General features: G+C 43.8%; 1 protein-coding gene and 1 non-coding gene across 2 annotated transcripts in view; both read left to right on the top strand.

The window, feature by feature from the left end:
* TTLL9 (tubulin tyrosine ligase like 9) overlaps positions 1–16,930 on the top strand; it is a 73,940-nt gene that overhangs the window by 18,592 nt on the left and 38,418 nt on the right. The window contains 1 exon segment of the mRNA XM_030825406.1: positions 8,069–8,161. Coding sequence (XP_030681266.1) covers positions 8,069–8,161 — 93 coding nt within the window.
* On the top strand, positions 10,869–11,040 carry LOC115838171. The gene has a single exon (XR_004033210.1). It is a non-coding gene; the product is annotated as a U1 spliceosomal RNA (small nuclear RNA).

Below are 16,930 nucleotides of genomic sequence, written 5' to 3'. Positions count from 1 at the left end.
ATCAAAAGAGCAAAACTTTCCCAGGAACTTACCCTTTCTAGCAGTCTTATGTTTCTCTTATTGACTAGAATTGTGTCACATGGCCACCCCAACTGCATGAGTAGCTAGGAATACAAGTTATGTAAGTGTCGTTGTACTGTTATTACCATTCTGCACCCTGCTTTTGTCACACAAAATGATATGTTTGGTGTTTATCCACGTTGGCACATGTAGCTCTGAGTGCATTGTAACTGCTACCTCTGTTTCATTGTGTCTCACACGTTATTTACCCATCTGCCTGTGGAAAGGCAGTTATGAAGTATTGGTTTCACTAGAAACTGACCCTGAGGGAAGGATGTGAGAGCAAGTGGTTTATTTGGAAGGTAATTCCAGTGAGCACTGACAGGGAAGTGGCGAAGTAAGACAGCTAAGGAGAGAAACCAGTAAAAGGTGCATCATTGACAGGTAATTGCTGTGGACAAGTGGGCTCAATCCCCCGGGGAATTCCTGGAAGAAGGTAGAATGCACTGCAGACTTATCCTAAGTGAGAGATGAGAGACTTAGCGGATTTATCCACCAACTCCAGTCATCACTGGTTGTATGCTGTTGGCAGAGGGTCAGTTCACTCTGGTGCTTCCAATCTGCTCCACATGCTGGCTGAGCAGACTCTGGGGGCCAGGGAAAACCCTCAGGGGGCATCGAAGGTGCTGGCAGTGGGAAGCTCTTTGATTTGCATGCACAGGAGTGGTAAATGCCAAAGGTGTATGGGTGGACCACCAACAGTGTGTGCCAAGGTTATTTCTATAAAAAATATTAACAATTACATATAAGCATCCCTGCACATGTGTTTCCTGGTAGAAATGCAGAGTACAAACCCAGGGTATAGAGCTAGGACAGGTTGCTGAGTTTAGGGTACGTGCATATTCGACTTTACTAAAAACTGCCTGGTGACCCTGCAAAGTGTGTTCTACCAGCAGAGGAGGAGTTTCCATTTTATCCCATTGTTGCCAAAACTTGGACCTTTAGATTTTTGCCAGTCTGATGTGTGTGACATAGTCCTTGATCGTTGTAATATGCCAAATTGCTCTCCAAAGGTATGCCCAACGTGCACCCCATCAGCATTGTAAGATAATTGTCATTTCTCCACATTCTTGTGAACATTTGGTATTTGTCTGATTTTTAATATTTTCTGCAAGCTGATGGATTTTGAAATTGTATCTCTGTCGTTTTGGGTCTATTGCATATATTTTTAGTAGTCCATGTTGTCTCCTCTACTGACTTTTAGCTAAACCTCCTTATTTTATCTTTTTTTTTTTCATATTATTTGTAGAGATGAGGTCTTGCCATGTTGCTCAGGCTGGTCTCAAATTCCAGGGCTCAAGTGATCCTCCCACCTTGGCCTCCCAAAGTGCTGGGATTACAGGCATGAGCCATCATGCCCAGCCTATTTGATCTTTTAAATGGTTACTTTAGGGCAGTGGTTCTAAAAGTTTAAGCTCAGGGTGGGTCCCTTTACAACTTAAAAATAATTGTGAGCCCAACTGACTTTTGTATATGTGGCATACATCTAACAATGTGTACCATATTAAAAATTTAAGCTGATGAATTTTATTTTATTTTATTTTTGAGATGGAGTCTCACTCTGTCGCCCAAGCTGGAGTGCAGTGGTGCGATCTTGGCTCACTGCAATCTCCGTCTCCGGGGTTCAAGCAATTCTCCTGCCTCAGCCTCCCGAGTAGCTGGGATTATAGGCATGCGCCACCACATCTAGCTAATTTTTGTATTTTTAGTACAGATGGGGTTTCACCATGTTGGCCAGGCTGGTTTTGAACTCCTGACCTCAGGTGATCCACGCGCCTTGGCCTCCCAAAGTGCTGGGATTACAGGCATGAGCCACCATGCCTGGCCTAAGCTGATAAATTTTTAAAATACTTATTAATTCATTTAAAGAGCAAAAAAAAACTCATTACATGGTAGCATAAACTTTTTTTTTTTTTTTTTTTGACACAGGGTCTCACTCTGTCGTCACCCAGGCTGGAGTGCAATGGTGTGATCTCGGCTCACTGCAAATTCTGCCTCCCGGGTTCAAGTGATTCTCGTACCTCAGCCTCCCAAGTAGCTGGGATTACAGGTCATCATGCCTGGCTAATTTCTGCATTTTTAGTAGAGACGGCCACCATGTTGGCCAGGCTGGTCTCGAACTCCTGACCTCAAGTGATCCGCCTGCTTTGGCCTCCCAAAGCGCTGGGTTTACAGGTGTGAGCCACTGTGTTTGGCCCAACATTTTTGTGAGTTATAGTTATAATTTCCCCACCAAAATGTACTGAGATGAGTAGTAGTCGTTTTAAATTTTTGTGAATCTCTTTAACGTCTGGCTTATTAGAAAACATTTGACTTTCCAGATTTTCTGTGTTCAATCTGTTGTGATAGATTGTTTTGGTCGAAGGATAGGAAGAAAATCTAGCCTCACAAAGATAGTATTTGGAAAAGGGAAGACTTTGTGTACCCCTGAAGAAGAGTTGGGGACCCTGAGGAATACTTGAGACCACACTTCACAACCTATGGCTCTAGGGGATTACAATATGCATCCTTACCTTATCACAGTCTACCTTGAAGCATAATTACACCACTTCATGCACAACTAAGAACCCTATAGCAACACACTTCTGTTTGCTCCCCTCTGATCCTTTGTGCTGCTATTTTTGTCATATATTTACTTGTAAATATGTTATAAACCCGTCATTACATTCTCACTATATTTGCTTTAAATAGCTACTTGTATTTTTTTTTAATTAAGACATGAAAGAAAGTATTCCATATTTACCCCACTATTCATTCTTTCTGAATTTCCATCTGGTATAATTTTCCTTCAGCCCGAGGAACGTTCTTTAGTGTTTCTTATAGTGTGGATCTGTTGGCAATAAATTCTCTCAGCTTTTATTTATTTGAAAATGTCTTTATTTCACTGTCATATTTTAAGTAAAGTTTTACTGGATGTAGAATTCGAGGTTGATCTTTTTTCTTTAAGCATTTGAAAGATGATATTTCTTTGTCTTCAGGCTTATGTTGTTTCTGATGTGAAGTCAGCTGTTCTTTTTTTTTTTTTTTTGAGACGGAGTCTTGCTCTGTCGCCTAGGCTGGAGTGCAATGGTGCAATCTCGGCTCACTGCAACCTCCACCTCCTAGGTTCAAGGGATTCTCCTGCCTCAGCCTCCTGAGTAGCTGGGATTACAGGTACCCGCCACTACGCCTGGCTAATTTTTGTATTTTTAGTAAGGACCAGATTTCTCCATGCTGGTTAGGCTGGTCTCGAATTCCTGGCCTCAGGTGATCCGCTTGCCTCAGCCTCCCAAAGTGCTGGGATTACAGGCGTGAGCCACTGCGCCTGGCCAAAGTCAGCTGTTCTTGTCTTCCACTCCCACTGTCCACCACCCTCACCCCACTATGTGATGTGTCTTTTTTTCGCAGACTTTTTTTTTTTAAGACTGTTCTGTTTTTCAGCAATTTGACTGTGGTTTACCTGGGTGTAGTTTATATTGTGTCTATCTTGCTTGGGGTTAATTGAGCGTCTTGGATCTGTGAGTTGATAATTTAATCAAATTTGGAAAATTTTTTAGCCATCATTTCTTCAAAAAATATTTTCTGTCCTATCTCTTCCCCATCTCTTTCTTGAACTTCAGTTATACGTATGTTAGACTGCTTGATATTATCTCACGAGTCACTGAGGTTCTGTTCATGTAAAAATTTTTTATCTAATTCAGTTTGAACAATTTCAAATGGACTGTTTTCAAATGTATGGTTTTTCCTTCTCAATGCCTAGTCTCTTGTTAAGCACATCCACTGAACTTTTAATTTCAGATATTATAGTTTTCCCTTCTAGAATTTCCATTTGGTTCTTTTTTTTTTTTTTTTTTTTTGAGACAGGGTCTTGCTCTGTCACATAGGCTGGAGTGCAGTGGTGCGATCATGGCTCACTGCAGCTTTCAACCTCCTGGGCTCAAGTGATCCTCCCACCTCAGCTCCCCAGGTAGCTGGGACTACAGGCACATGCCACCATGCCTGGCTAATTTTAAAACTTTGTGTAGAAATGGGGTCTCACTGTGTTGCATTGGCTGGTCTTGAACTCCTGGGTGATCCTGCCACCTCAGCCTCCCAAGGTATTGGGATTACAGGTGTGAGCCACTTGGCCATTTGGTTCTTTTCTGCAATAACTCATCTATTCACACATTGTATCCATCTTTTCCCATAAATCCTGTAACATATTTATAATAATTTTTAAATTCCTTCTCTAATGATTCTGATAATTGGGTCATTTATGGGGTTTATTTCAATTGGCTATTTTTCCTCTTGATTATGTATTACATTTCCCTGCTTTGCTATTGCATGTGTTATATTTTTTAGAACTGCACTCTGGATATTGTGTATGAAAAACAATTATATATAATAATTTTTTAGTCTTCATATACATATACATATATACACATACATACACACACTTTATATATATATATATACATGTATATATATACACACACACACATACGTACACACACTTTATAGAGTATGCGAGCTCCTTCCTCTGACTAGCAGTTAGGTTTAGGGGCTGATCATTCAGATTCCTCCTAAAGCTGAGTTGAACATGGGTTGGGGTGCAGCTTTAATTAAATTGTGTGCACTCCAATCCAGTCTCCTTCACTGCCATTTTGAGCTTGTTAGTATTTGAGCTAGGTCGGGCTGCAGTGCTGATTATTGTTTAATTTATTTTTATTTTTAGAGACAATGTCCCACTATGCTGCTCAGTCTGGTCTCCAACTCCAGTTTTTCATCTGTCAACATAAAAAAATAGAGACAAATCTCCAAGTAAAAAGGTTTTATTTGGGAATAATATACAAGAAGTAGAACTGCAGTCCAGCATGTCCATATAGACTAGGGTGGCCCCCAGCATGTCTGAGAACAAAGGAAAAGGTTAGGGTTCTCTTGGGGAAAGAGGAGATTTACGTAAGTTGTTTCAAAAGAAAGTTCATTGGCGCTAGCAGCGTTTTTTATGAGCTGGTGAGTTCCGTAGCAGATTGGTGAGTGTCAGTAGTTGCTCGGTAGGACTTGGAGTCTCGGAGATCTTGTTAGGCCCTTGCAGTTTGGGATTGGGCCTGAGAAACAGTGTCAGGCTAGTGTTCTTGTGTTAGCTGCTAGCTGCCCTTGTGCTGTTAGCGGTACTCTTGTCTCATGTGGTAAGCTGTGGTTTGGAAAATGTTCTTGTGAAAGTTCTTATTATCTGGCAAATCATGCATGAGAATCCTCCCTTCATGAACTTTCCTGGCTCTGTTTTTTTATTTTTTTACTTTTTATTTTTTGAGATGGAGTCTCACTCTGTTGCCCAGGCTGGAGTGCAGTGGCACAATCTCGGCACACTGCAACCGTAAGGTTATTTATTTATTTATTTATTTAATTTATTGAGACAGGGTCTCTCTCTCTTGCCTAGGCTGGAGTGCAGTGGCACAATCTTGGCACACCTCAACTTCCATCTTCTGGGTTCAAGCGATTCTCCTGCCTCAGACTCCCCAGTAGCTGGGATTACAGGCGCCAGCCACCGTGACCAGTTGATGTTTGTATTTTTAGTAGAGATGGGGTTTCACCATGTTGGCCAGGCTGGTCTGGAACTCCTGACCTCAGGTGATCCGCCTGCCTCAGCCTCCCAGAGTGCTATGATTACAGGCATGAGCCACTGCGCCTGGCCTAATTTTTTTGTATTTTTAGTACAGACGTGGTTTCACCATGTTGGTCAGGCTGGTCTCAAACTCCTGACCTCAAATGATCCACCCGCCTCGGCCTCCCAAAGAGCTGGGATTATAGGCGTGAGCCACCTCGCCCGGCCCCCTGACCCTATTTTGCCAGGGTTTGACACAAGTGATTCCATTTTGAATTTGACAACTTTCACACACCACTAATTATAATGTTAGCTCGAGTTTTTTTAAGATGCTTTTATCAAGTTGACGAAGTTCCTCTCAGAGTTTTTAAATGAATGAGTGTTTAATTTTTATCAAATGCCTTTTCTGCATCAATTGATATAATCATGTGATTTCTCCATTTTAGTCTGTTAATATGACTGATTACCTTGGTTTTGTTGTTGTTGTTGTTGTTGTTTTGTTTTGTTTTGTTTTTGAGACAGTCTCTCTCTGTCACCCACACTGGAGTGCAGTGGTGCTATCTCGGCCCACTGCAACCCCTGTCTCCCCAATTCAAGCGATTCTCCTGCCTCAGCCTCCTGAGTAGCTGGGACTACAGGTGCCCACCACCACGCCTGACTAATTTTTGTATTTTTAGTAGAGATGGGATTTCACCATGTTGGCCAGGCTGGTCTTGAACTACTGACCTCAAGTAATCTGCCTGTCTCAGCCTCCCAAAGGGTTGGGATTACAGGCGTGAGACACCATGCCTGGCTCATTGATTAATTTTTGAATATTGAACCAGCCTTGCCTACTGGAGTAAACTCCGCTTGGTTATGGTGTATAATCCTTTTTATATATTGCTGAATTCTATTTGATTGCATTTTGTTAAGGATTTTTCCATCTATATTCATACGGGATATTGGTCTGTGGTTTACTTCTTGTGTACTGTCTTTGGTTTTGATATCAGGTTAATACTAGTTTGGCAAAATGAATTTGGAAATTCTCCCTCCTCTTCTATTTTCTGGAAGAGATTGTGTAGGATTGGTGTTAATCCTTCTTCAAATATTTGGGGAAATTCTCCAGTGAAACCACTGAGCCTGGAGATTTCTTTTTTGGGAAGTTTCGAATTATGAATTCAATTTCCTTAATAGCTATAGAGCTATTCAAATTACCTATTTCATATTGGATGAGTTGTAGTAATTGTGCTTTTTGAGGAATTGTTCCATTTCATCTAAGCTGTCAAATGTAGGTGTGTAGAGCTGTTAGTAGCATTTCCTTATTGTGGCTGTGATACCTGCGGGCTCCATAGTGGTAGCCTCTGTTTCAGTCCTCATACTGGGTAGTTGGGTCTTTCCTTTGTCAGTCTTGCTGACAAATAGGTTTGTAGATTTTATTGCTCTTTCCAGAGAACTTGCCTTTTATTTTACTGATTTGCTATAATGTTTTTCTGTTTTCAATTTTATTGATTTCCAGCTCTCCTCTAGGCCCCCTTTAACATCACCGCAGAGTGGGAGGGGCACTTCATTACGGCCAGGTTGGGGAGGAAGTCCAGGCTCCACACGTGGTCTCCACTGCTGCACTGGGGGTGGGAGGCTCATTACCGCCTGGCAGGGATGAAAGCCTGGCTCTGTCTGTGGCCTTCTCTGACAGCACCAAGCAGGGGTGTTGGGTGCCCTGCTGCAAACTCAGGGGAAGTCTAGACTCCCTACTCGGCCTTTGCTGGCATCACTGGGAGTGGGCCACAGATGTGTTCTTGGGGGTCCGGCTGGAGTAGAGCAGTGATAGCCCAAGTCTTCTGTCTGGCTAGGCTGCTCCTTTCTTGGTCCTTTGGCTAGGACTGGGTGCTTTTGTTGAAGCTTTTGTTGTCTGTGCCTATTGGCATTTCTGGGTTGGTGGCTTTTCATCTCCATATCTGAACTATATGAGACAAAAAGGAAACCCAGAGAATTCACCACCATGTAGTTCCTGTGGTCCTGAAATCCCCAGCCAGTCTGCCTTCTTCTCTATCTTTCAGTCTTATATTTGTTTTATAGATAGTATCTTGAGTTTTCAGTTGTATCAGTAGGAGGAATAGGAAAAAGTACATCTGCTTCATCTTCCCAGATGATTGCCAGGAGAGGGCTTTGCAAATACTTATCATTTCATGTAAGGATTAGTCATAGCACATGGAAAGCAACCAGACCGTGCCTGGCACATAGTAGGCTTGGATACAATGATCGTTATTTTTCAATGATTTGAAGATTCTATAATTCTCAGTCTGATTATGCTAAGTGTTATCATGCTCTAATGCTAAATTCTGAAATACAGTGTGGAACTTTCCAGGTATGGAACTTGACTTCTCTTCCTCCTACTTTTTTCCTCTCCTTGCGCCATCCTAGGAAAATCATTGATTCTGAACAAATGTTCATTGCCTTGTCTTGCAGAGAGCAGAGAGCATCCATCCGGTTCAAGACCACCCTCATGAACACACTCATGGACGTCCTTCGCCACAGGCCAGGATGGGTGGAAGTGAAGGAGTAAGATACTCCCCCGAGCCTTGTCCCTCCTTCCCTTTGTCTCACAGGAACTTGTCTTCCTTTGTTTTTCTCCCAGTTCCCCTGGGTGACCACTGGGACTTGTCCCAAAGTGGCTGTGACATTTATTTAGCACCCACAATGTGCCAGGCACATTATCGCTATCATCTCTGTCTTATTGAAGCCTTCCGACTAAACCATAAGATAAGATTATGTTCAGAGTTATGAAACCAATTGCTTAAGGTCACACAGTATTGTAAGCATCAGAGCAGGATTCAAACCCAGGCGCATTTGTGTCCTATGGCTTTCGGTAGAAACTAGGAATGCAGCTACCACAGACCTGTGGCCTGGATCCTCCAGTGACGGGTCCAGATCAAGGACTGCTCTCCCCTGGCCACTTGCTAGTTCTGTGACTTTGGCCTGTAAGCCTACCTTTCTTCTTTCATGCTGGCCTCTGGGGATACTGATTGAGACAAACCAGCATGTGATGTCTGGCACAGAGTAGGTGCTATTAGTTAGGGCTAAGGTTTGGATGTATGCAATGGGAACCCAAAGTAAAAGAGGCTTCAACATGCTAGAAGTTTATCTGTCCCATTGAAGTCCATATGTAGGAAGTTCAGAGATGGTAAGGGGCCCCCACAGAAATGTGGGATCCATCTGCTTCTGTCTTTCCACTCTACTATCCCTTAGGTGAGGTCCTTGTTTTTCATAGTCCAAGGTGGAGCTCGAGCCTTGCTTTCACATTCCAAACAGCAAGAGGTAGGCAGGAGGCAATAAAAGGCATAGGCCAGGTGCAGTGGCTCACACCTATAATTCCAGCACTTTGGGAGGCCAAGGCGGGAGGATCGCTTGAGTCCAGGAGTTCAAGACCAACCTGGGTAACATGGCAAAACCCTGTCTCTACAAAAATTTTTTTAAAAAGTTAGCCAGGCATGGTGGTGTGTGCCTGTAGTCCCAGCTACTTGGGAGGCTGAGATGGGAAAATTGCTTGAGCCCGGGAGGTCAAGGCTGCAGTGAGCTGTGATCACACCATAGCACTCCAGCCTGAGTGACAGAGCGAGACCCTGTCTCAAAAAAAAAAAAAAAAAAAAGAGAGAGAGAGAGAGAAAGAAAAGGCAAGCCCATCCCTTGAAGGACACAACTCAGGAGTCTCTCACAGCTTACTGGCCAGACCTTAACCATGTGGCCACACCCAGCTACAAAGGAATCTGGAAAATGTAGTTTTTTTTTTTTTTATTATGGAGTCTTGCTCTGTCGCCCAGGCTGGAGTGCAGTGGCGCAATCTCAGCTCACTGTAAGCTCCACCTCCCAGGTTCACGCCATTCTCCTGCCTCAGCCTCCCGAGTAGGACTACAGGTGCCCGCCACCACACCCGGCTAATTTTTTGTATTTTTAGTAGAGACGGGGTTTCACCGTGTTAGCCAGGATGGTCTCGATCTCCTGATCTCGTGATCCGCCCTCCTCGGCCTCCCAAAGTGTTGGGATTACAGGCGTGAGCCACTGCGCCTGGCCGAATTTGGAAAATGTAGTTTTTATTCAGGGAAATATAGGCTACATTTTCCCAAGTAAATGCTGAAAATTCTTTTACTGTAGAGAAAGGGGAGAAGGGATAGGAGGGGTAGCTGCCCTGCTGCGTGGTGCTCAGGAAATATTTGCTGCTTACCATTAGCTAAGCCTGCTGGACACTCTGTAGCATTTCGCATGCATGATCTTTTAATCATCCCAACAAATCTTTCAGGTAGGTGTTATCATCATCCCCATTTTACTAATGAGAAAACTGGGCACAAAGTATTGAAAATGCCATGTTTGAGGTCACTCAGCTTGTGAGGCCTTGAGCTGGGATTTGCGTCGAATCTGCTGACTGCAGAGCCACAGCCTCATCTTATAGTGGCTTCTCAGTGGATTGAAGCAACAAATGAGCAGATGTTATGAATCTGTGATTCCCACTGCTTGGGAAGGCTTTACTAAATCATCCCATGACAAATTAGGAGTTGGCTGTGGTGCAGGTAACCCAAGACACCAGCGTCCTCTCTTTAGGGCTTTGGGAAATATTACAACGATGGCGGTGATGTTGAAAATGTGGTGACGGCAGCCTCTGTGGATTCGCCTTCTTGGTTCTCTTGTGATCATGCTAATATCTGCACAGGGTTTTCTTCCCTGGATCCAGAGGAACCGTTGTCATGAAAGGTGCTTGGGGGGAGTTGGGAGGAGAGTTAGAGGAGAGTGAGGTGACTGGCAGGTGGGGGTGGTGTAGGGGAGAGACAGCAATGTCCCCACGTGCTGTGTGACCTCTGTCCACTCCCTGCCCCTCTCCTGCCTCTGCTCAATGGGCAGAGGAAGAGAGTCTGAGGATTTGTCTGGTGCTAACAGTGTGGGACCCCAGGAAGCAGGATGCTCCATGGCTGGTCCCAGATTGTCTCAAGAATCCTTAAATCAGGAAGGGCCCAGAGGCCAGGGCCTTTTCCTTCAACACAGCTCTGTGAATCCAAGGCCTCATCCTTTAGGACCTAAGTTGGGTCTGGAATTTCCAGACAGAATCAGGTCTCAGTTCAGACTGCCAACCCGTCAGGTCAGTTTAGAACAGATATAGCCAGAGCTGTCGCTTCCCTTGCTTCCCCCTGAGAAAGATACATGAAGCCTTGGAACTGCAGCAACCATCCTGTGACCCCGACGTGATGAGCATGAGGACACGTTAAGGATGGCAGAATGGATACTTACCTGGCAGGGGAAATGCCATGATTGGAAGGAGGTTTTCTCAGGGCAAGGCTCATGTATTGCTCTCCAGATGTGCTGACCCCTGCGATTTTCTCCAATGTGGGAAACTCGATTGCATAATTTATGATGGTCGGAGACTGGGAAGTGGAAGGAACCTGGATCTCCACTGACCTTGTTAAGAAGCAATTTGATGTCTTCCTGGGTGATTTAAGAGCAACTTGATTGTGACAATCATGAAAATGGTGTGCAAATGAATGAACTTTTGGTATCAGAATAGAATACGAAATCCACACTGTGGTCTACAATGCCCTGCTTGATTGGGCCCCGCCCAACTCTTCAGTTTCATCTCTGACTTCTTTCCTTCTGCCCTGGCTTTTCTTAGTGTTCTTGAACATGCTCTTCCCAACCTCAGGGCCCCAGTCCCTGCTCTTCCCCCTGCTAGAACCTTCCCCATTGCTTTTGACTAGGTTGCTCCTCCTTATCCTTCAGATCTCAGCTGAAAGATCCCTTCCACAGGGTGACTCCACCCAGCGTAGGTCCCTCAACTACCCCACCTCATGGCCTCTACTGGGTCACGTGGCGGCTCACTTCACAATTCTTCATTACAGAGTTGTTTCCTTGTTTATTGTTAATCTTCCCCACAAGACTGTGTGCACCACCTGGCAAGGTATTCTGTTTCCTCCTGTATCACTGGCATCCAACATGGTCTCTGACACAGAGATAACCTCAACACATACATGTTGGAAGAAAAAATATATAAAATCTTTTTAATTTTGATAAGTCCAAAAAATGTATATATATACAATTTTGTGTCTTTTAGCATATTCGCAAAGTTGTGTAATCATCACCACTTTTTTTTTTTCCCCACATACCTGCTGTGTCAAAACCACTATCTAATTCCAGAACATTTTCATCATCCCAGGAAGAAACCCAATACCCACTAGCAGTCATTCCCATTTCTCCCTCCCTCCAGCCTCTGTCTTGGGCCTTGTCTCTATTTATCTATTCTGGACACATCATGTAAATGGAATTATACAATATGTAACCTTTTGCCTGTCTTCTTTCACTTAACGTAATGTTTTCAAGGCTCATCCATGTAGCAGTATGTATCAGTACTTCATTCCTTTTTTTTCACCCAGGCTGGAGTCCAGTGGCTTGATCTTGGCTCACTGCAAGCTCTGCCTCCCAGTTTCATGCCATTCTCCTGCCTCAGCCTCCTGAGTAGCTGGGACTTCATTCCCTTTTATGACTGAACAGTATTCTGCTGTGTAGGAGTACCACGTTTATTTATCTACTCATTAATTGATAGGTGTTTAGGTTATTTCCACCTTTGGGCTGTTATACATGATGCTGCTGTGAACATTCATGTATGAGTTTGAATGGACATATGTTTTCACTTTTCGTGGGTGTATACATAGGAGTGGAGTGACTGGGTGATATGATAACTCTGTGTTTAACTTTTTAAGGAACTGCTAGACTTTTCTGAAGTGGCTGTGCCATTTTACATTCCCACCAGGAGTGTATGAGGGTGATTTTTCCACATCCTCACCAACTCTCGTTATTATTCATCCATTTATTTATTCATTTAGAGAAAGGGTCTCTCTCTGTCACCTAGGCTGGAGTGCAGTGGTACAATCACAGCCAACTACAACCTTGACCTCCTGCGCTCAAGTAATCCACCCACCTCAGCCTCCTGAATGGCTGGGACTACAAGCACACACCACCATACCTTGCTAAATGTTTTAAGTTTTTTTTTTTTGTATAGATGGGGTCTCATTATGTTATCTAGGCTCATCTTGAACTTCTGGAATTGAGTGATCCTCCTGCCTCTGCCTCCCAAAGTGTTGAGATTATAGGTGTGAGCCACCGTACCCACCCTCACATTTATTATGTCCATCCTAGTGGGTATGAAGTGGTACCATTGTGGTTTTGATTTGCATTTCGCTGATGGCTAACGATTTTTAGCATCTTTTCATGTGCTTATTAGCAATTTATAAATCTTCCTCAAAGAAATATCTATTGCCCATGTTTAAATTTAGTTGTCTCTTTATATTTGAGTTATAAGAATTCTATCTTATAAGGGTATTCTTATATATGATTTGCAAATATTTTCTTCCATTTTGTGAATTATCTTTCCTCTTTCTTGACTGTGCCTTTTGAGGTAAAAACTTTTTCATTTTGATAAAGTCCAATTTATCTATTTTTTCTTTTGTTGCTTGTGCTTTTGGTATCATATCTAAGAAACCATTGCCTAATCCAAGGTCACAAAGATTTACTCCTATGTCTTCTTCTAAGAGTTTTCTAGTTTTAGCTCTTACATCTAGATCTTCGATTTAATTTTTTATGTGGTATGAGGTAGGGGTCCAACTTTAATATTTTAAAATACTTATTTTTAAACTTTTTTATTTTGAAATAACTTTAGACCTACAGAAAAGTTTCAAAAATTGTACATAGCTTCCTCTTTTAGCAGTTTCACCACCTTTCCCTGTTAGCAGCTTATGTAATCACAGTACATTTGTCAAAGTCAGGACATTAACATTGATATATTACTGTTAAGTAAGCTGCAGACATCATTTGAATTTCACCAGTTTTTTTCCACTAACATCCTTTTTCTGTTCCAGAATCCAATCCAGGATCCCACTTTGCATTTAGTTGACCTTTTTTACCTCAAATATATTTCAGTTCCTTGGTCTTTATTTGTCTTTCATGCCCTTGACACTTTTGAAGAGTACATTTTGTAGAATGTCCCTTGAATTGGATTTGTCTGATGTTTTCTCATCATGAGGTTATGCATTTTGGCAAGAATACCACAGAAGTGATGCTGTGCCCTTTCCAGTGGAACTCATCAGGGGGTTTGTGATGCCAATGTGTCTTATCACTGGTGACAGTACCTTGATTGACCATTAGATTAAGGTGGTGTCTGCCAGGTTTCTCTAGTGTAAATTAACTTTTTAAAAAATAATTAATAAGTATCTTGTGGGCAGATACTCTGAGACTATGCAAATATCTTGTTCCCAACAAACTTTCACACAATGGTTTTAGCATTTTTTGATAATTCTTTTTTTTTTTTTTTTTTTTTGAGACAGGGTCTCACTGTGTCACCTAGGCTGGAGTGCAGTGGGACAATCATGGGTCACTGCAGCCTTGATCCTCTGGGCTCAAGTGATCCTGCCACCTTGGCCCCGTGAGTAGTTGGGACTACAGGCCCATGCCACCGTGCTTGGCTAATTTTTGTATTTTTTGTAGAGATGAGGTTTAACCATGTTGACCAGGCTGATCTTGAACTCCTGGGCTCAAGTGATCCTCCTGCCTTGACCTCCCAATGTGCTGGGATTACTGGCTTGAGCCACCATGCTTGGCCTTTTTTGAGGATTCTTGCCTAAATCTATTACTATTACAGTAATTGCAAAATGGTTACTCTCTGTCATTCCTTCTACATGTATTAAGTGGCATTCTTCTGTAGAGAAAGTTTTTCTCTTCCTGTCCCTTATTTAATTATTTAGTATCAGTTTGGCTCATTGCAGTCTATCATCTTGCCTAGGGGTTACCACACCTAGATTTTCCCAATAGGAAGCTGAGGCCCAGAGAAGAGGGCAAGGTCACATAAGTGCCAGTGCCTATGTTGACTCCTGGTCTAGTGCTCCTTGCACTGCGTGACATGGCTTGGTACAAACATCAGGGTGGAGAAAAGGCAGGACTGGGCATCTAGATGAAGCCCCAGCCAGCCAGCCTGGAATCTGTGGCTCTATGGTGTCTGAGAGTTTACAGAACACACGGTCATTTCTTTTTTTTTGAGATGGAGTCTCACTCTGTTGCCCAGGCTGGAGTGCAATGGTGCAATCTCGGCTCACTACAACCTCTGCCTTCTGCATTCAAGTGATTCTCCTGCCTCAGCCTCCCGAGTAACTGGGATTACAGGAAACTGCCACCACGCTGGGCTAGTTTTTGTATTTTTTTTTTTTTAGCAGAGACGGGGTTTCACCATGTTGGCCAGGCTGGTCTCAAACTCCTGACCTCAGGTGATCCACACGCCTCAGCCTCCCAAAGTGCTAGGATTACACGCATAAGCCACCGTGCCCAACCAGCACACGGCCACTTCTCCAGTGGGTTTCCATCAGTTCTTGAAACCGTTCTTCTGAACCACTGTGCCTGGGGCACAGCCAAAAGGGAGGTTTGGAGAAGGACCAGACCCCAGATTTTCATGAGTAACTTGGGACAAAATTTGGAAACCATAGGTTTCTGGTTCCAGTGTCATTCCATTACCATGTGCTTCACGTCACCACATCTGTGCACGGTGTGTGCACAGATGTCCATCTCTGGACATCTCTGAGCTCAGTGAAAGGCTGGGCCTGTCTGCCTGCCTTAAAGCCCCTCTGCACATGGTGTGACATTCAGGAGAAACACCAACCCAGCAGCCACAAGGAGAAGCAATTTAAATCTTTAGTTCTTTGAAAATTTCAGGCTGGGCGTGGTGGCTCACGCCTATAATCCCAGCGCTTTGGGAGGCCAAGGCAGGCGGATCACCTGAGGTCAGGAGTTCGAGACCAGTCTGACCAACATGGAGAAACCCTGTCTCTTCTAAAAATACAAAATTAGCCAAGCGTGGTGGTGCACGCCTCTAATCACAGCTACTCTGGAGGCTGAAGGAGGAAAATCTCTTGAACCCGAGAGGCAGAGGTTGCGGTGAGTCGAGATCGTGCCATTGCACTCCAGCCTGGGCAACAAGAGCAAAATTTCGTCTCAAAAAAAAAAAGGAAAGAAAATTTCAAAGGGAGCTCCATTTACAACACGAGGCCCAACTGCTTGATCATTGTTCCAGTTGCTATGGCTGTGTAACAAATCCGAAAACTTAGCTGCTTAAGACAGCATTGCATTAGGCGCAGGGCTCCGGAGTCAGGGACTCTTACAGGACACAGTGGGACTAGCTTGTCTCTGTGACACTGGGGGCATCAGCTGGGAAGAGTCCAGATCTGGAGGTCACTTGGTGGCAGGAATTGTCTGAGGGCATCTGACTCACACATGTGGCAGTCGATGCTAGCTGTCTGTGGGGATCTCATTAGAGCAGACAGCCAAAGAAGATTCTCATGGGTTCTCCTTGTGGCCTCATGGCCCTGCAGCCTCTGGATGAGGGATATAGTGTAGGAATCTTTTAGAACTACAGTCTGCCCCTGCATCCTCCCCATTGGTCTTGTTCAGGGCCTCTTCATTCATCATCCCAAGGTGATGGTGATGTCTCTTCATTTTTCTCCATTTCTGCCTCAGACCTCCTCCAGATGTCTTTAAAACTCAGCCTACTTGTCTGTATTAGAGAAAAGGGGTGGGGGGAAAGGGAGACAAACCAAGCACCTTTTTTTTTTTTTTTTGAGATGGGGTCTCACTCTGTCACCCAGGCTGGAGTGCAGTGGCATGATCTTGGCTCACCACAACCTCCACCCCCCTGCTCAAGTGATTCTCCCACCTCAGCCTCCTGAGTAGCTGGGACTACAGGTGCATGCCACCACTCCTGGCTAATTTTTTGTATTTTTGGTAGAAATGGGGTTTTACCATGTTGGCCAGGCTGGTCTCAAACTCCTAAACTCAAACAATCCATCCACCTTGGCCTCCCAAAATGCTGGGATTACAGGTGTGAGCCAGCACACCCAGCCCCGAACACCTTTTAATAGGAAAATGGATATACTGTGGTGTGTTCACCCAGTGGAATGGGAAATGGCAGTTAGAACGACTCGACTCCTATGTATCAAAAGGATCGATCTCCAAAACAAAAGTTTGGTGGGAAAAAAGCATGTTGTGAAAAGGAACAGACAGGAAGGGTTCTAACCACAGAGCTTGGACTCTGGAGCCTGAGGCCTGAGTTCAAATCTTGCTCTGCCACTTACTAACTGCATGAACTAGGTGAGTTTCTCTGTGTGTCTGCCTCCATTTTCTCATCTGTAAAATGGGCATAATAACAGAACCTAACACTTCAGGTTGCACTGAGGATCCGTGAATGAATATTTGTGAAGTACTTAGAGCAGTGCCTGGTACATGGTAAGCAATAAGTATTAGCGTTAGGTTTAA

This window comes from Nomascus leucogenys, chromosome 13 (genome assembly GCF_006542625.1).
Source record: "Nomascus leucogenys isolate Asia chromosome 13, Asia_NLE_v1, whole genome shotgun sequence".
Taxonomy (NCBI): domain Eukaryota; kingdom Metazoa; phylum Chordata; class Mammalia; order Primates; family Hylobatidae; genus Nomascus; species Nomascus leucogenys.
The sequence above is the reverse complement of the archived record's forward strand: the minus strand, read 5'-3'. Positions and strand labels throughout refer to the sequence as shown.